This window comes from Girardinichthys multiradiatus, chromosome Y (genome assembly GCF_021462225.1).
Source record: "Girardinichthys multiradiatus isolate DD_20200921_A chromosome Y, DD_fGirMul_XY1, whole genome shotgun sequence".
In the NCBI taxonomy this organism is placed as follows: Eukaryota; Metazoa; Chordata; class Actinopteri; order Cyprinodontiformes; family Goodeidae; genus Girardinichthys; species Girardinichthys multiradiatus.
In genome coordinates, this window is record NC_061818.1 from 31,017,530 (window position 1) to 31,035,975 (window position 18,446).

The 18,446-nt window shown below is 44.6% G+C and overlaps 1 protein-coding gene across 3 annotated transcripts in view; it reads right to left on the minus strand.

Annotated features, from left to right (window-relative positions):
- The window catches only part of LOC124863695 (unconventional myosin-X-like), a 49,610-nt gene that overhangs the window by 26,824 nt on the left and 4,340 nt on the right, over positions 1–18,446 (minus strand). For 2 of the 3 annotated variants that reach the window (XM_047358125.1, XM_047358123.1), the window contains one exon: positions 15,509–15,564. The exons of the other annotated variant lie outside the window; for it this stretch is intronic. In XM_047358125.1, the coding sequence (XP_047214081.1) occupies positions 15,509–15,564 (56 nt within the window). The remainder of the gene's footprint in view (positions 1–15,508; positions 15,565–18,446) is intronic. 3 annotated transcript variants of the gene reach the window in all.

The following is an 18,446-nucleotide window of genomic DNA, read 5'->3' on the forward strand; positions in this document are numbered from 1 at the left end:
ATGTGGAGAATTCAGAAGCAAGTCAACATTTCAAATTTGTCCTTGTCCAAACCATTGAGCCATTTTAGCTTTAGGGCATAGTGACATATCCGGCGGAATGAGTCCACAGTCCTTTAATTATCTGTTCCATGAAATGGTTTAAGTAGTGGTTGGATATATGCCAAGACCTTTGTTTTCCTAGGGTAACATTGCCCAAAGCATAACACTGCTTCCGCCGGCTTGCTATCTCCAGATGATAAGAGATTCGCATACATCCCATCATTCATTTAATCTAAAACAACAACAAAAACAAGATTCATCAGATCAGGCCACTGTTTTCCACTGCTCTGTAGTCAAGGTCTGATGCTTTTGTGCCTAGTATTGACGTTTTCAGGATTGACAGGTGTCAACGTGGGGGCCCTGACTAATCTGCAGCTTTGCAGCCTCATAAGAAATGGACTGTGATACACTGTGTATTCTGACACCTTTCCATCATAACCAGCATAAACCTCTATAGCAATCTGAGATGGAGTAACTCGTCTGTTGAATTGGACCACAAAGGTCAGCCTTCATTCATGACCTTGTTTCTAGTTCACCAGATAGATATTGACCAGTGCAGAGTGGGAAAATCTGACAAAAGCTTTGCTTTGACATAGTTGTCTAGCCATCACAATTTGGCCTTTGATAAACTGTCTCAAATCCTTATACTTGCCTAGTTTTGCTGCTTTATCGCATCATTTCTGAGGACAAAATATTAAATTGCTGCCAAATATGTCCCACTCCCAAAATAGGTGCCATGATAAAATAATAATTAGTTTTATTTACTTCACTTCAGCCTGACTGGTGTACAACTGCTGAAGTTAAAGTAGTTGAGGCTGAAACCTTAGTTATGCGACGTGAGTAGAAATGGAAAAATATAAAATATAGAAAATATGTTTGTCTTGTTACCTGGCACTCTAATGTTTTAAGGTGTGTGTGTGGAGATGACAATAGCCCTTTCCAGATCATTTCAGCAATAAAGATGCAACCACAAACTCCCCCATTATGGACCATTTTTAATATTCAAATGATACAAGTTTATCCACCACAGCTTGTAGTGCCATTTGAGCTTTAAAAACATCAAGCCGGGATCGCATGACATATAACTCCGCAACCCGAACATGAGCATATGCATAAAATGTGTTGGGAATTTCCCCTATAACCAGTAACATCTGTCTGAGCTCTGTGTTGCAGTTTCTGTCGCTGTCCACATGCATTTAAGGTTTCCAATACAAGCTAAATTATTGTGCACAATCCTCAACATCCTATGTGTATCAAATTCTACTGATTACTTGGACAATCCAACCACACAGCAGCAGGCTCTCATTGCCACTAAGGACCATTATGTTCCCCTAACCCAAATGCAGAGGAAAAAAGCAATTTAAGAAAAAAGTATACCAAATATACTGTAGTCTGATAAAATATTTGCCCGGTTATAGTTTTATTCTGTTTTTGCTTTTCTGTCATACTTCAATGTTTCAGATCATCTAAATAAATTTTAAGCTCAGACTAAGAAAACCAGAGTACATACAAATTGCAGTTTAAAATGATTAAATTTACTTAATTGTTGTTAATTGTTTTGATTCAGTCACGATGGAGGGCTTGCAAACATGAAAAAGATGTTTATGGTCATGCCAAAGAATCGCAATTGTACTTAAATCTAGACTTTGACAAGGATACAACAAAACTTTAATTTTTTTTTTTTTTCTTCTAATAATTCAGAGGTGTATTTGCTGGATTCTTCAAATCCCTATACTGCTGTATAAACCAAGAACTCACAAATTGATGAACGACGATTCTCCACAGGAATTTCTCCTGGAGAGCAGAATTGGTGGCTCCATCAATTACATTAAGTTGTTCAGGTCCTGAAAAAACAAAGTCACTTGAGACCATCCCCATTGTTGACTGCCAGTACTATGTCCTTTTTCTAAAATACTGTCCTAGTTTAATGCCAGATTTAACTGCGACACAACTCTCACAAAATTCTCACCAGTCCACAAAATATTTGACCAAAAGTCATGCTGATTGTCAAGATGTTTAAGGGAAAATGTGGGATGGCCCTTTGTTTATTTTGGTGTTTGTTTGCCTGGGAACTTTCCCATGGATGCAGTTTCCCCAGCCTCTTTCTTATTGTTAAAAACATGAACAATTACCTTAATTGAGACAATGTTAGTTGTTGTTCTCAGTTCCTGCATAAGTCATCAATGTGCTTTTGGAGTAATTTTGGTAGACTGGGAAGGTACATGACACTTTCATGCTGGCGCCATTTGGGAATAATAGCTAACTGTAGTGCACCGGAGTCCCAAAGTCATAGAAATGGCTTTGTAGCCCATTGTAGACAGACAGATGTCAATGACTTTGCTTGTTACCTGTTCTAGAATTTCTTTAGATTGGGCCATGATGGGTAGCTTTTTCAGTTTTTTTAGTCTATGTCATGTTATTATACAGGTTCTATTTAAGGGATTTCTTGATTTTACAAATCTGGCAGTAATTAGGCCTGGGTGTGGGCTGTGAAACTGAACTCAGTTTTCCAAAACAAATGTGGTTAATCAAAATATAATTTGTGATTTAATAAGGCGGGTAATAATACTTTACAGGTTGGTTTAAACATCTTTTCCTCTCATGAAAACTATTTTGTACTTACTCAACACTCATCACAGCGCTGTTGTGTTGACAGCTCAGGTTAGGGGTCCAGGGTATTATAGCAAACATGCTTGAGCCTGAATGCTAAGTTACTAAAAGCTGTGCTTGAAATTAGATATGTCTTAAAAAAATGAAAGCTTAAAAAGCTATAACTGGGTTAATACAAGAGATTTAGCAGTAACCATTTTCAATGCGTCTATCCTGTAATATGGAGCAGTTAAGTTTATTTCTTCCAGTGAAAAACGGGAAAAGAACTGGAACCTGGTATAGCTTAGGAGAAAATTTACAAGTACATGTTATATTAAATGTTTTGCTGTGAATAAAGAGATTTTTCACATTCAAGCTAAAATTTGAGATAAACATTTTAGAAACCTTTAGAAAGGAGGCAGAATCACAAATGCAGAACATGTATCACAGTTTCACTAAATTGGAAAAGAAATCAGCAAATGAACTGAATGCTGGGATGTACTTTGTAATTTGAGCTAAAGACAGAAAACAAGGACTATTGCCATGTTGGATGAAAGACTACTACCAACAGTCTGGACGAGTACACAGAGGCTGTGACTTCCTACATCAGCTTCTGTGAGGACAGCTGTGTACCATCATGCACCAGGGTGAGTTACAACAACGACAAACCCTGGTTCACAGCTAAACTCAGAAGGTTAAGACTAGATAAGGAAGAGGCCTTCAGGAGTGGGGACAAAGACATATACAGAGAGGCGAAGTACAAGTTTGGCAAGGCAGTGAAAGAGGCCAAACGACTGTACTCTGAGAAGCTCCAAAACCAGTTCTCAGCCAACGACTCTGCGTCTGTCTGGAAAGGGCTCAAGCAAATCACCAACTACAAGCCGAAAGCCCCCCACTCCATCAACGACCGACGCCTCGCCAACGACCTGAACGAGTTCTACTGCCGCTTTGAAAGACAAAGGGACAGTCCTGCAACCATCTCCCACGACGCCCCCCAACAGCTGCAGCCACAATCCACCACCCCCACCTCCCCAACCTCAAGAGGGGCCTTGGCACCTCCAACCCCCACCCTGAAGTTCCCCCCCACCAGCCCCCTACCCACGCCGAGGACGGCTCTTTCCATCCAGGAGAGGGACGTCAACAAACTCTTCAGGAGACAGAACCCCCGGAAAGCTGCTGGTCCGGATTCTGTCTCACCAGCCAGCCTGAAGCACTGCGCTGATCAGCTGTCTCCAGTCTTCACAGACATTTTTAACACCTCACTGGAGACATGTCATGTGCCAGCCTGCTTCAAGTCCTCCACCATCGTCCCTGTTCCCAAGAAGCCAAGGACCACAGGGCTTAATGACATCAGACCCGTCGCCCTGACCTCTGTGGTGATGAAGTCCTTTGAGCGCCTTGTGCTCTCACACCTAAAAGACATCACCGACCCCCTCCTTGACCCCCTGCAGTTTGCCTACAGAGCCAACAGGTCTGTAGATGATGCAGTCAACCTAGCCCTTCACTTCATCCTCCGGCACCTGGACTCCACAGGAACCTATGCCAGGATCCTGTTTGTGGATTTCAGCTCTGCCTTCAACACCATCGTCCCAGTTCTGCTACAGGAGAAGCTCTCCCAGCTGAGTGTGCCCGACTCCACCTGCAGGTGGATCACTGACTTCCTGTCTGACAGGAAGCAGCGCGTGAGGCTGGGGAAGCACGTCTCTGACTCCCTGACCATCAGCACCGGTTCCCCCCAAGGCTGTGTTCTCTCTCCTCTGCTCTTCTCCCTGTACACCAACAGCTGCACCTCCAGTCACCAGTCTGTCAAGCTTCTGAAGTTTGCGGACGACACCACCCTGATCGGACTCATCTCTGATGGTGACGAGTCTGCGTACAGATGGGAGGTGGACCATCTGTTGGACTGGTGCAGCCAGAACAACCTTGAGCTCAACACTCTAAAGACAGTAGAGGTGGTTGTGGACTTCAGGCAGAACCCAGCCCCACCTGCCCCCATCACCCTCTGTGACTCCACAATTGACACTGTGGAATCTTTCCGCTTCCTGGGAACCATCATCTCCCAGGATCTCAAGTGGGAGCCAAACATCAGCTCCCTCATCAAGAAAGCCCAGCAGAGGATGTTCTTCCTGCGGCAGCTGAAGAAATTCAACCTGCCAAAGACTATGATGGTGCACTTCTACACAGCCATCATTGAGTCCATCCTCACCTCCTCCATCACCATCTGGTACGCCGCTGCTACAGCCAAGGATAAGGGCAGGCTGCAGCGTGTCATTCGGTCTGCTGAGAAGGTGATTGGCTGCAGTCTACTGTCGCTCCAGGAACTGTACACCTCCAGGACCCTGAAGCCGTCCGGGAAGATTCTGGCTGATCCCTCCCACCCCGGTCACAGACTCTTTGAGACTCTCCCCTCTGGCAGGAGGCTGCGGTCCATCCGGACCAAAACCTCACGCCACAAGAACAGTTTTTTCCCATCTGCCACCAGCCTGGTTAACAAAGCCCGGAAACCACCTTGACACTCTCCCTTTCCCCCATACCCCCCCTTTTTTTGCTGACAGGACACCTGTAACTCTATGCGTTACATTAACGCTCAGCATGGACTCCTGCTTTACTTGCACTGCTTTACTTGCACAATGATCACCTGCACTGTTGTATTACTCTTCCATCTTATACTGCTCTATATTTACTCTCACTCACTTAAAACTGTGCACATATATTTATATTATATTGTAGATATGTTTATACTGTTTAATTTGTACTGTATTGCACCGACTACGCCAAAACAAATTCCTTGTATGTCCAAAAACGTACTTGGCAATAAAGCTTTTCTGATTCTGATTCTGAAGATCAGTACTCATGTTAACAGCTAAGCTCTTAAGGGAACATATGACAGTCATGCTGTCCTGAACACAAGCCTCACAAATTCACACTTCCCTCTGTGTGGTGATGATGGTGGCGATATGAAATTAGAAACAACGGTAGTCAGAGATTTTGATGAGTAATCGGGTCATGATTTTTAGATGGTGAAAATGCATTTTATTTGTTTTTATAGAGTCATTCTCCAAAACTGAGCCACTCAGATTGAATAATTAAATTACAGACCAAATCAACAGGTTGTGTTTGGTTTAAGAGAAAACTTATTTTCATTACTGTACCTATAAATGTTATCATTTGAAAGATTGATTAACTTGTCTGGTTCTGAATTTACAGTTGCTCAGAATTTCAAAAACTCTTCCTGGTGCTAACCAGCAGAGGTCAATACATTTGCACCGAATGGTCATGAACTGGATGAAATTAACCGCATACAAGCTTTTACCGCATATTCTAAATAGGTCATCACAGCTAATGAACAGATTACTGACGGACTTTTCACGACCAACACTTTGTAATGGTGACATCAGCAATAGTAGTAGTTACACACATAAATTTAGCAATATGAACAAGCCAATGAGTTGATTAGTTTGTGACACTCACTCTGGTAATACCTTTAGAGGTGATGAGTAATTGATTTCAGTTCAGGGTCTAATCACAATGCAGAGACATTAATTAAAGTTAGAAAAGTGCCGTCCTTGCTCTTGGGCTTCAGTGACCGCAGTTGAAACAAGTCCCAGAGCTTTTTAAATGCAACAACATGCAGAGTTCCAAAAATTAAAAATGCACAGATAATCTCAAACAATGATGACCTTAAACCACATACACATAATTTATATATAGAGCATTGCAAAGATATTTATACTCCTTTGAAAATTTCCACATTTTGTCTTTTTGTCCACATTTTGTCCTCTACAACCACAAACATCACTGTATTTTATTGGGCGTGTATATTAATGAAGATGGCATGTAACTTCTGAAAGTCTTTTGAGGCACGCCTCTACCAGCTTTGCACATTTAGAGATTGGGATGTTTGCAGAGGTTTTGAAAATAGTTCAGCCAGAATGGATGTAGAGAATCTTTGAAAAACTGTTTTTCCGTCTTGCCATAGATTCTATATTGGATATAAATTTTTACACATGAATATGTTTTGATATAACGATTCCATTTAGGGCTGAAACAATTAATCAGATTAATCGTGATTGATCGATTATTGAAAATTTAGTAATTTAGTAATTGAATAATCATTAACTGGAGTATACAGACTCTAAAACATGCCATTTGCTAAAAGAACAACCCATTCAGAGAAAAACATACATTTTGCAATCGAAAAAAATCAACAGATTAATCGGTTAGCAAAATTATTATTTGCAGCCCTAATTCCTTGGTAGGTGTGACTAGTTTAGAGTTGTTGTCTTGCTGCAAGGTGAACCTCTACCTCAGTATGAACTTTTTTGCAGCCTACAACAGCTTTTATTCCAAGATTGGCCTGCATTGAGCCCCATCCATATTCCTATGTTGTTTCACTGGCCCTGCTGAAGAAAAAGGACCAACAGTGTAAAATAATGACAACAATTTCCAGTTGATTATGTGTTTAGCGTGATGTGCCATGCTATTTTTCCACACAATGTATGTTGCATGAATGAAAAAATTTTTTCCTTTTTGATCACATCTAACCGGAGCACTTTCTTCCACATGTTTGCCGGGGCCCCTATTAATAGATTCGCCTATCTGCAATCTGGCTCTCTGAAGCTGCTTCAGAGTTACGATCGGCATTTTAGTTTCTCTGATTAACGCTCTCTATGTAGAGCCTGCAAATTTAGGTGAATGGCCATGTCTTGGAAGGTCTGCAAGATGTGTCATACCCTTCCTGTTTTCAGATAACTGACTGAGCACTGTACCACCATATGTCAAAAGATTGCTATATTGTTTTATAACCAAGCTCTGCTTTAAACTTCTCCACTTTATCTCTCATATATTGGAGGTTAATTCTGTGAATTCCTGGATGACTGCCAGTGGCAGTAAACAAAATGGATATGTCTCCTCATGCTCCGTGCAGGTCGAGATTAAATGTAAACAAAGTCACGCACGTGACACGTAGCCCACCTGGGCGTGCGTCTATAAGTAACACGTGGAAGGCTACGTTCGGTCTCTGGGATCTTCTGTCCTGACCGGGAGCCGCCATGGCTCCCCGTCCAGCAGACTGAGGAGCAGTGGAAACCAAACCCTCATTGGCCGGCAGAAGCAACGGAAATGGGGTAAAGGCATACAGCAGGCCGGCTGGCCATGCGTTCGCTAGGGCATCCATCCCCAGTGGGGAGCTGGCCTCCACCAGGGAAAACCACAAGGGGCAATGTGTACTGCTCCTTGAGGAAAAAAGGTCGACCATGGCCCTGCCGAACCGATCCCATATCTGCCGTACAACCTGAGGATGTAGCCTCCAATCCCCAGGGGGGGAGCCTCTGTCGGGACAGACAATCGGCTACAGAGTTCCTCGTCCCCGGTAGGTGCATTGCCCTGATGGAGGCGAAGCGAGGGTAGGCCCAGGTCCACAGCCTCCGGGCCTCCCTCAGGCATCGCAGTGATCTGATCCCACCCTGGTGGTTGACATGGAACACTGCTGAGGTGCTGTCCATCTTGACGAGCACATGCGTGCCCTCGAGAGAGGGCGAGAAGTGCCTTAGCGCCAAATAAATCGTCCTGAGCTCCAGGACATTGATGTGCAGACTTCCCTCTCGCGGCCCCTACAACTCCTGGATGGACCTGCACTGCCACACTGCTCCCCATCCGAGAGATGATGCGTCCGTAGTCACCACCTCCTGTCTTGCGGGGACCGTACCGAGGGGGCGCTGCAGATATACTCTGTCCGCCAGCGATGGAGGAGCACTGCGCAGCCGGGTGTAACCCGCACCTTGACCTGCCGGTGCAACCTGGGGTCCATGTGGAGGCCGTAGATAAAGCAACCCCAGAGGAGTCAGAGCCGAGGCCGCCACCAGCATCCCCAACAGTCTCAGCCACAGTTTGACTGGGGATGCTGCGCCCGCTCGAAAAGACCGGAGCAGGGATTGAATCCTGTCCACCCTGTCCGAAGTCGGCTGAGCCAGCATGGCCACTGAATGCAAGGCCATGCCGATAAAGACCACCTGCTGGGCCGGAATGAGAGAACCCTTCTGATGGTTCGCTGCTATCCCCAGTGCTCTGACATGGGCCAAGACCGTTGACGTCGCCCGATCCGCCCTGTTGGAGGAGGGGGCACAGATGAGCCAGTCATCCAAATATGGCAGGCACAGAGGGCTTAGGACCGCCTTCATGCACCTCGTGAAAATCCGAGGGGCTAAAGAAAGGCTGAATGGCAGGACCAAAAACTCATAAGCCACGCCATGGAAGGCAAATCGCAGATACTTCCTGTGTCCTGGGTGGATCGGAACATGGAAGTATCCGTCCTTCAGGTCTACGGATGTAAACCACTCGCCTGGACAGATTACCCAAAGGACATTGCAGGTGCGGAGCATCCGAAATCGCAGCACCTTCAAAAAGTGGTTCAGCCCCCTAAGGTCCAACACCGGCCGAAGGGAACCATCCTTCAGGAAATAGGTTGAGTAAAACCCATCGGGCTGCGAATGTGGCGGCACCACCACTATGGCCTCCTTGTCCAGCAGAGTCTTTATTTCCTGCAGCAAGATCGCAGTTTGTGCAGGATCTGTGACGGGGATCACCCTGACCACCAATGGGGGTGGAGGCCGATGGCAGAACTGAAGCCTGTACCCTTGGGACACAGTTCTTAACACCCACGCATCCCTGCAATGGTTCTCCCAATAGGCCAGGTGCCGTTGTGAAAACCTCCCCGCCGTCAGCCTGCAGCCCTCAGGCCGCCCTCCGCCGCCTGCCTGCTTCGGCCTCTGGGGGGGGGCGCCGGCTCCTGTCCGGGCCCACCAGAGCCCCCCGAGGTGGTACCCGTTCCCCCCCCGGGCTGCCGCGAAGCTCCCGCCACAGTGCAAACTGTGCGGAAGTGCCGGTCCAAAACTGACGCTGCAGGTCCCTTCTGGGTTGCGGAGCAGGGGGTCCCATGGCCCCGCTGCGACCACCGCAAGCCTCAGGGGCCTGGCTAGACTGCCGACGGCATTCCAGTGCCCTCTCGGCCTCTGGTCCAAACAGCTGGCCCGGTACCACCGGCAGTCTCCACAAGCTCTGCCTACAGTCATCTGAGATCGGGGCCTGTGCCAACCAGACATGGCGTCGGGCGACCACCAGTGTGGACAAAAGGCGACCGAGTTCCCTGGACATGAGTCCAAAGGCCTGGAGGGCTGTGTCATTTGTGTCGCCTAGTGCTGCTCTCGCCATGCTGCAGCATCTGGGACTGTGCCAACAGGAGAACAGAGAGGGAATTGCCAATGCGTGCCATACGAGCTGCAATGTCGTAGGCACGGCACAAAAAGTCATCCGTCACCCAACACTAGGCGCTTGGACAGCGGGCCCTCTCCCTGAGTGCCTCATCTGGGGAAATAACCAGTGATGCGATGCAGTGATCCACAGGGGGCATGTGGTCCAGACCACGATCCCCAGGAATGTGCATGCACGCCAGGATCCATGCATCTCAACCATGGTGGGAGAAGCTTCTAGGATCCCTCCAGCAACGCTGAAGCTCTTCCAAGAAGGCCGGCGTCCGTGGCAGCTTGAAAGGAGGGGCCGCCAGTGCCCGGCGAAAAAATGGGTTTTCCATTGGCCGAGCCACAGGTGCATCGTCCAGGTCAACCTTGGCCAAGGCTGCCAAAATAATTGCCCGTGGCATGGTTCCTCCCCTGGGCCAGAGCTAACTGAACTCCCGAGGGAATTACCTGAGCAATCATTTCCTCCAATACTCGGGGGATCCCCCTCCCGATCCCAAGGGTCTGGGAAGGGGTCCCCCTGGTCCTCAAGGGACTGAAACTCTGAAATGGAGGCCCTCACAGAGATTCCATCAACCTCCAGGTCCTCCCCCAACTCCCAAGCTGCTGCTGCTTGGAAGGCAGTCGTGGGTTCTGGGGCCTTGAGTAGAGCCTTGAGCTGCTCCACCTCAGCCCTCAAAGAGTCCACTTCCTGCCGAGATGGGCGCTCCAGCCGAGGCCTCTTCCTCCGTGGGCTGCGGTGTTCCTCCGCTGGCGCATCCCCCCGCCTCCCGGAACACGGTTGAGGCATCCCTGAGGGTGGCAGCTCGGCCGCGAAGAGGAGATTCTCTACCTGACGAAGCCTGTTCTCTCTGACAGGCAACGGCAAAATGCTCCAGTTCATGCATGAGTCCATCAGAGCCTCCCTGAGATGACCCACGCCCAGGCATTTGGGGCACAGATCATGTCCGTCCTCTACCTAGAGAGAGACCCCACACAAAGCGCCGCCATCAACCCGATCACAGACGTGGGAAATGCAGGCAGGCACCAGGCAAACTGAGCGAGGACTTCAATAAAACTGAAGAACGCAATCAGAGGCCTCTATTTAATTACACTGCTTTCCTGTACAGACACGAGCCAGGCAATCCGAGCGAGAACTGTGCAGCACAGAACGCGGTCAGAACATCCAGCTTCCACTCACCTGAAAACTGCAGCTGTCTGCTCCTCCCCACCCGGTCTCAACAGGGGAAAAGAAGCGCCAGCACCAAGCTTCCGGCTACTAGAATGAACAAAGAAACAGAGAAACGTCAACCATAGCCTTAGAGGGCTACAAAGAGCACTGCGACGAAAAAGTCACAGGCAGGATGACGCCGTATCACACCAACCGTGTGCTTACCTCTCTTACACCTGCAATACCCAATAAGCGCCGAAACACGGACTTATAGGAGCGACCAACCTGCGAAACACGCGATGGTCGACAGCGAGAAGATCAAAGAGACCGAACGTAGCCTTCCACGTGCTACTTATAGACACACGCCCAGGTGGGCTACGTGTCACGTGTGTGACTTTGTTTACATTTAATCTCGACCTGCGCGGAGCGCAAGGAGACATATCCACTTAGTTTACCGCTACTGGCAGTCAGGAAGGAATGAAACAGAACTGGTGTTTTCCTTGGTCTATATGATGCTGTTTGTTCACTGAGGTTCTATAATAAACCTCTGAGGCCTTGACAGAAGAGCTGGATTCAAACTGAGATTAAATTACAAACAGATGCATTTATCCATTAAGTGATTTATGAAGGCACTTTCTTGAACTTAATTTTATTTAGGGGTATTACAACAAAATGTACTGAAAACTATCAAGGACAAATGACCAACTGCAGACACATTTATTTTAATATAGTGTGTTTTGCTCTAAAAATCACTTATCTTGGTAGAGATGCATCTCTTTCCCTATCCATTCTGTCTCCCTTCCTCCAGCAGAGCAGGGGCTGGCGCAATAAGCCTATGCTTGAAACTGGGATGGTGGGAAAATGGGAATGTGGTGATTAAGATTGGGACTATATGACCTCCCAGCTAAAAATACACTGTTTACTTAAGACCACTGCCAAGAAATTCTGGACTACACAGAAAGGGGAGAGGAAAAAAAAAAAAAGAGTCATGTTTTGAGACCAGAGGCAGAGGGGTGTGTGACAGGAAGTCTGAGTTAGTGAGTCAAGAAGTGTGTTCTGTCAGCAAGAAACTTTACAATACAGACAAAAGGCTTTTAGACTAAATGAAGCCAGTGTGACGCAAAAAATTCATGATAAAAACTGAATTAAAAACAGCCATACTGTATATACTAAAATAGTAAAAACATGTCCAACAGGAAGAGACACATTCAAAGCAGACTGATACAAGAAGCACACACCTATGACTTTCATGCAAACGCTTGTTTTGTGCAAACACCATAGAGCATTCACTGACATGAAAGTTTTTTTTCTTTCAAAACCATATACCAAACCCCGATAAAGAAAAATAACCTTTTGACAATTAAGAGTTGCCAAAAAAAGACAAAATGAGATAAACACACTGCAGATGAAACAATCTATCAGAAATATAGTCTTCAGATATCCATTTTCATCAGGGTAAAGTCAGTACTCTGCCTTGGCTAAGCCATGAGAAGGAACTTGAAAGAAAGGTAAGTAAAGTTAGGATGAATAAAAAGTAGTCATGATGAAAGACAAATATGAATGTGAGTAAGATCCCAAAATAGAGACTGTGCACTGGCTGCCTCAAGATAAGCCAACAAAACACTCACCCAAACTTTAAAAAAAATTGTTCTCTGTAAACATATCAAATTAGTTTGGTTTACATTTTAGAACAAGACCAAAAAGTAAGACCAATCAGACACAATTTCTATTCTTAGATTTCACCTTTCAGGCTTTTGTTTTCATTTATATAAGAAAACAAAGGTAGGATTTAATTAAATCTGCCGTTTCCCTAGACAATTGTTTACTATGTTGGATCACCAAACTGGATAAAGCTGAAGATTTTGGACCTAGATTTGAATCTTAATCTGCATCTGAAAAATACTGGACTGGATAGGACAGACCAGAACTGTACTGCACAGGTTTGAACTGGACTAGAGTGGAACTGGATTTATTTAAACAGACTTCCATTGGACTGGATAAATGGGCATTTGAATGACTTGAATTAGACTGGACAGTGTTTGAACTGATGCTGATTTGAACACCATTGAGTCATCTGGAATGCAATGTTTTGGGTTGTACTGACTTGAATTGAAGGAAACTAACCTGAAAGTGAATAAGGCTGGACAGGTTTGGATTAGACTGTCCTAAAAGGGTCTGCACTCAAATTGTGATGGTTTGGGCTGGATTGGACAAGTGAGGCCTGGACTACACTGAAATAAAATATATTTGAATGGATTGAATTGGACTAAACAGATCTGGATTGAACTCTGTTGAGAGAGCACAGCTCAACTCAATTGAAATGGACTGTGGTGATTTGGCATGGACTCAACTTGGTTCTCTTAATTTAGACTGAATCACACAGAATTGGACATGTCTAGTAAAGTGCCTTGAGGTGACCTTTGTAGTGAATTGGCACTGTATAAGTAAAGAGACTGAATTGAAAACAAACACTTTTGAATTTGGGCAAACATTACAATCAATATGTTAGAAGTTGCCATAGACGTTCTTTGACGAGGTTTGTTATTTCAAGCAGCTCTTGGTACATTGATTAATGAAAATAAGGATTAGCTGCAGCATTAAAATATTTTATAAATCTAAGAATAACATTCTGTCATTGCTAAAGAGATGCTCTTGTTCATGTTTGGGATTTGTTGTTTGTTCAGAAAACCAAAAAAACAAACCAATAGGTTTTATGTTACATTTTTGCACAGCAACACAATTTGTGATAATTTAGTTCAGTATATCAAACTTAGTTTTAATTTAAAATTGGCAATATTTTACTCTACAACAAAGATTATACATTTTAAGTAGTTATTTCCAATGAGATTTCCACTTGAAAGTTCCACTCATGATTAGTTTTAGATAAGTAAAACTATACCTAACCTGCTTTGCCTGTTAAGCTGGACTTAAATAAATGAACAAGGCACCACTAGTTTCATTACAAAGTTGACGACCTATCAGAGCTTTACTTGTCATTTCCTTAATACAGCTGAACGTCTGGGCGTGTCCTCCTATTGGTCAGGTAATGACCAAGTGATACATTCTAACCTCACCTCTCCTGATTACAGCCAGGCTCTTGACACACTCAAAACCAGTTGTTAATTATGCTGTCGCCCAAGGCCACTACACTCTAGAAATGACATGTACACATCTAAGCCATGCCTCCACAGGGAGTGATAAAGGTACAGGACTGAGTCACATAGTCTTTACTTCTTCCTTTCAGGTTTTTTTCCCTTCAAATCTCCAGACACACCAGGTCATGTGTGTCAGTCAGTCATTTTCTACCGCTTATTCCATAGTGGGTCGCGGGGGAGCTGGTGCCTATCTCCAGCAGTCTATGGGCGAGAGGCAGGGTACACCCTGGACAAGTCGCCAGTCCATCGCAGGGCAACACACAAACAACCATGCACACACTCATTCATTCATACACCTAAGGGCAATTTAGAGTGACCAATTAACCTAACAGGCATGTCTTTGGACTGTGGGAGGAAGCCGGAGTACTCGGTGAGAACCCACGCATGCACAGGGAGAACATGCAAACTCCATGCAGAAAGACCCCTGGTTGGGAATCGCCAATTGTAACATTTAAATATGCCGTCATATATTCTGAACCATTGGTTGCTGTCTTGATGAAGGTGAACCTCAGTGTCTGAAGTGTCCCCACAGACATAGGTGGAAATCACAGGGGGATTTTTGCCCCCCCCCAATCTGGCAAAAATGTAGCTTGGTCCCCCCATTAAATCATTACAGGAATCTGTATATTGAAACATGGAAACATGACATCCATCTAAGAAAAAGAATAATGTGCCCCCCCCCCGTCTTCCACATATTTATTGAGTCCTCCATGTGGCTTGTAGTAAAATTGACTCCTTATGGCTGCCTTTCAACCATGGTTTTCTTTTTTTTAAATATACTACTAACAGCTGTCATTTCAATAGATTTTCCTAGCTGATGTGTGGATCTCTGCAGCTAGAGTTACCATGACATTTTTTAGGGGTATTTAGAATACAGAATGTTAGAGACATACCAAACTTCAGATGTGTATTTGTTTCCCTCTCCTTCACATTAGAAATAGGAATGTGAAAAGGTTCAAAGGGGATTAACTGTTTTTAAAGGCTCTGTATTATTTGTTTGATGTATTTTCCAGTTACACTTTGGGTCAAAAGCCTTAAAACTCTCAAAGTGATTGAAATTATTGATATGAAAGTCAGAGAAAAATTTTATAAATCACTATCATGTCAATTCAATATGACATAAATGTACCCCAAATAATATGTAATATGTACCTCATGAGATGCTGTAGAGGAAGTGAAAAATGGTACTGAAAAATAGGCCTGGCCCTGGATAAATGAAGAAATTCCCGAGCACTTAGGGGAAGTAGGGAAGTATACAAGTAAAAAGAGGAAACTATTACTTCCGAAAAAATTTTTGGAAGAAATTGTTTCCCTTTTCTTACCCGTTTGTTCCATTGGCTGCACAAGTAGGCTGAGAAACTGTCACCTCAGTTGGGGTCTGTCAACAGAAGACAGAGAGAAAATGTGTAAACAGATAAAAAAGTCACACTTTCCTTGGAAATTATCCACAGGTTGGAGTGATTCCTGAATAGTTTGCCTTCAGAGGCCATGCTACAGCAGCTCATGCAGTTGTTTCTGGCAGTCTTAGCACGTAGCTGCACTGTTCCTGTAATGCTTGGCTTGCACTTGCTAGGTGTATGCTTGTGAAGAGAAATATAGCATGCAAAACAGGCTAATTTAGTGTAAGAGCTAAGAACAGAGGGGTCTTTTGTGCTACGGCTGCTTGCTCCCCAATCTTCACACCCAAGAATGCGTTAATTCAGACTGGTCATTTCTTCCTAATTTGAAAGTGCAAAACAGAAACAGTTGCCTTAATGTTTTAAGGGGGAGACAGCATTAGATCTATATAAACAGTTAAAGTTACTGGTACAACGATAATAATTAAGTGAAATCAAAGCTACAAATCAGCAAGGCGCCTATTTATTCTAACCTGCATAAAGTCATTCTAAGAAGTCGGCACTATGTGAACTTTGAAATAGGCCTATCCTATGACTAAATAGCATTACTACTGCTAGATATTAAAAACTAAATGTCATTGATTGAACAATGAATGTCTTTATTTCAAATCTCCTTCACTAAACAGAGGGTAGGAGAGGATGTTTCCATTCAAAGTGATTCTGCTCCTAAAGTTTTAACCTGACCTTGGAAAACCCCATCAGACATCAGAGCCTGCCAGTGTGCAGCTTGGACCAATTTTCCAGTGTGCAAAGCAACATTGTGTGTTCCCGCGGACTGACTTTTTGTCTCTGCAAACCACGGCCTTGAGCTAGCTCCCGCGGCTGCCACGGCCCAAACTCAGGCCTACCTGAAACATTATCCAGGTCAGCTCTGGGCCCCTCACTGTTCACACACCACACTTTACTACTGGGCAAACTGTCCTACGTTTACCTATGTCACCACAGAAACCTGCTGCTTCTTTTTGGGTGCTTCAAAAATAAGAAAGAAAACATATTCAACAATTTTAGAGGCTGGTATTGAATCTAAATATACTTTTAAAGTTGATGGGTTCTGGGGCAAATGAGGAAATGATTAGGGTTTGTATAATGACACTTCATTAATGTTTAACCCAAAGGAGGTACTGTAAATGCCAAACCAGACAAGCAAGAATAACTGAACACTGTTGGTGACTTATGAATGGAAGATAGTATGTAATTCTCTGCCCCTGCTTGTTGCCATACAGCAACAGATTTAGACAAGCAAACAGCCGCAAAGAACAGAACTCTTTGGTGAGAAGAAAAACAATTCAAAATTAAGAACATCAGGGACTGACAAGCTGTCATTTCAGAATACAAACAGTAGATCATCAACAATCTAGTGGCTAAAGACAGTTTTTTTTTTTGAGCCAGCCTTCACAAAACATGACAATTTACAGGAAGAAAACTGTCCAATAGAGTTAATGTACAGTGGGATGCGGAACAAAGATAGCGTGCAATGCAGAGCCTTTGCAAAAAAGAAAAAAGAGAAAAAATCTCCCTTTTGGACGAGCAAAGGATGAATCACTCCAGACCAGAGCAGTGTGTAAAGGAAAAGCGGGAAAGATGCCCTGATGTGTTCATTTCGTGGCTTACTTCCGCTCTTGCTTTCCACAGTCTACTCTCTTGCTCTCTTTATCTTTCCCTTCAGCTCTCCTGGGAGGCTGAGTAACCAGGAGGAAATGCTTGGGCTCTGCTAGTGTCGGCCTGAAGACCAGATGTGTGGCCTAGAGGTGGTAAAGCAGAGACGCAACGGAAACCAAATATAAACCAGCGTACCAGGACACCTCTGAAGGCAGAGGGCAGTTTTGATGGTTAATGGGATCCACTCTCTTTAAGACTAGATGGCACCAAAAACAAGATGTGCGGCGATGTTCCAATTCACACTCACAACTGCCAAAGCCAACACACTGAGTGGTGGTAGTTTATTGGTGAAAGTGACTAAACATTACATAGAACTGAGCAAAAGGAGTTTTAAAGATGGAAAGAAAAGTGAATGATAAACATCGTGTCCAAAAGACTGCCAAGTTGTCCCAACAGTGGAAGCATTCAGCTCACTGGGTCTATTTGGGCAGCTGCTGAGGAGCTGTTTCTTTGAAATGAGGACTGTAAACATGAAGAGGAAAGGTTGTGACATGGCCTTCTGCTCTTAAGGACCAAAACTTCAAAAGCTCTGACTCATAGTTCCATCCCCAGAGACTGAAGAAAACTGGCATGTATGGCCTTGGTACTGGGAATGCCACTGATCAAGGCATCCCCTGGCAGCATCGTGGCAAACTATGGCGGTTGCGGTGAGGATTTTGAAAGTCTTAAGGGGAGGGACTCCACCAGTTTTGTGGGTCATTGTGGTCATTCCTGGAGAAAGGCCAACACGATGTAGTATTTCTGTCTTGTGAAGGCAGAAGAGGAACATATAAACACACACACACCAATGTTACAGCAAGGATACTATCTTGCTACCAAAAATTAACTCTAACAGCCCCATCAAACTATTGCAAAGGTGTCTTTTATTTAAATGGTGTAGGAAGACATAACGCCACAGTGAAATGTGTAGACAAGTTGATCACCAGATAAGTCAGGTGACCATAGATGTTTTGGGACGGTCAGAAAATTTCAGCCCATTTGCGCCTGGCCCAAAACATCATGTACATCGCACATGTGCTCCTCCACCTCTACAGAAATGGCACAAATGCAACACGTAAATCACAGCAAGGCAAATAACATTCCTTAATTTCCTCCCTAGTCTATGCAGATGCGTCACTCACCTCAGGTTGCTTTAAGCTGGAAGTGAAATGGACAGCCTCACCTACTGTCGGACTAATTTGGCTAATGATCATTTGACTACTCA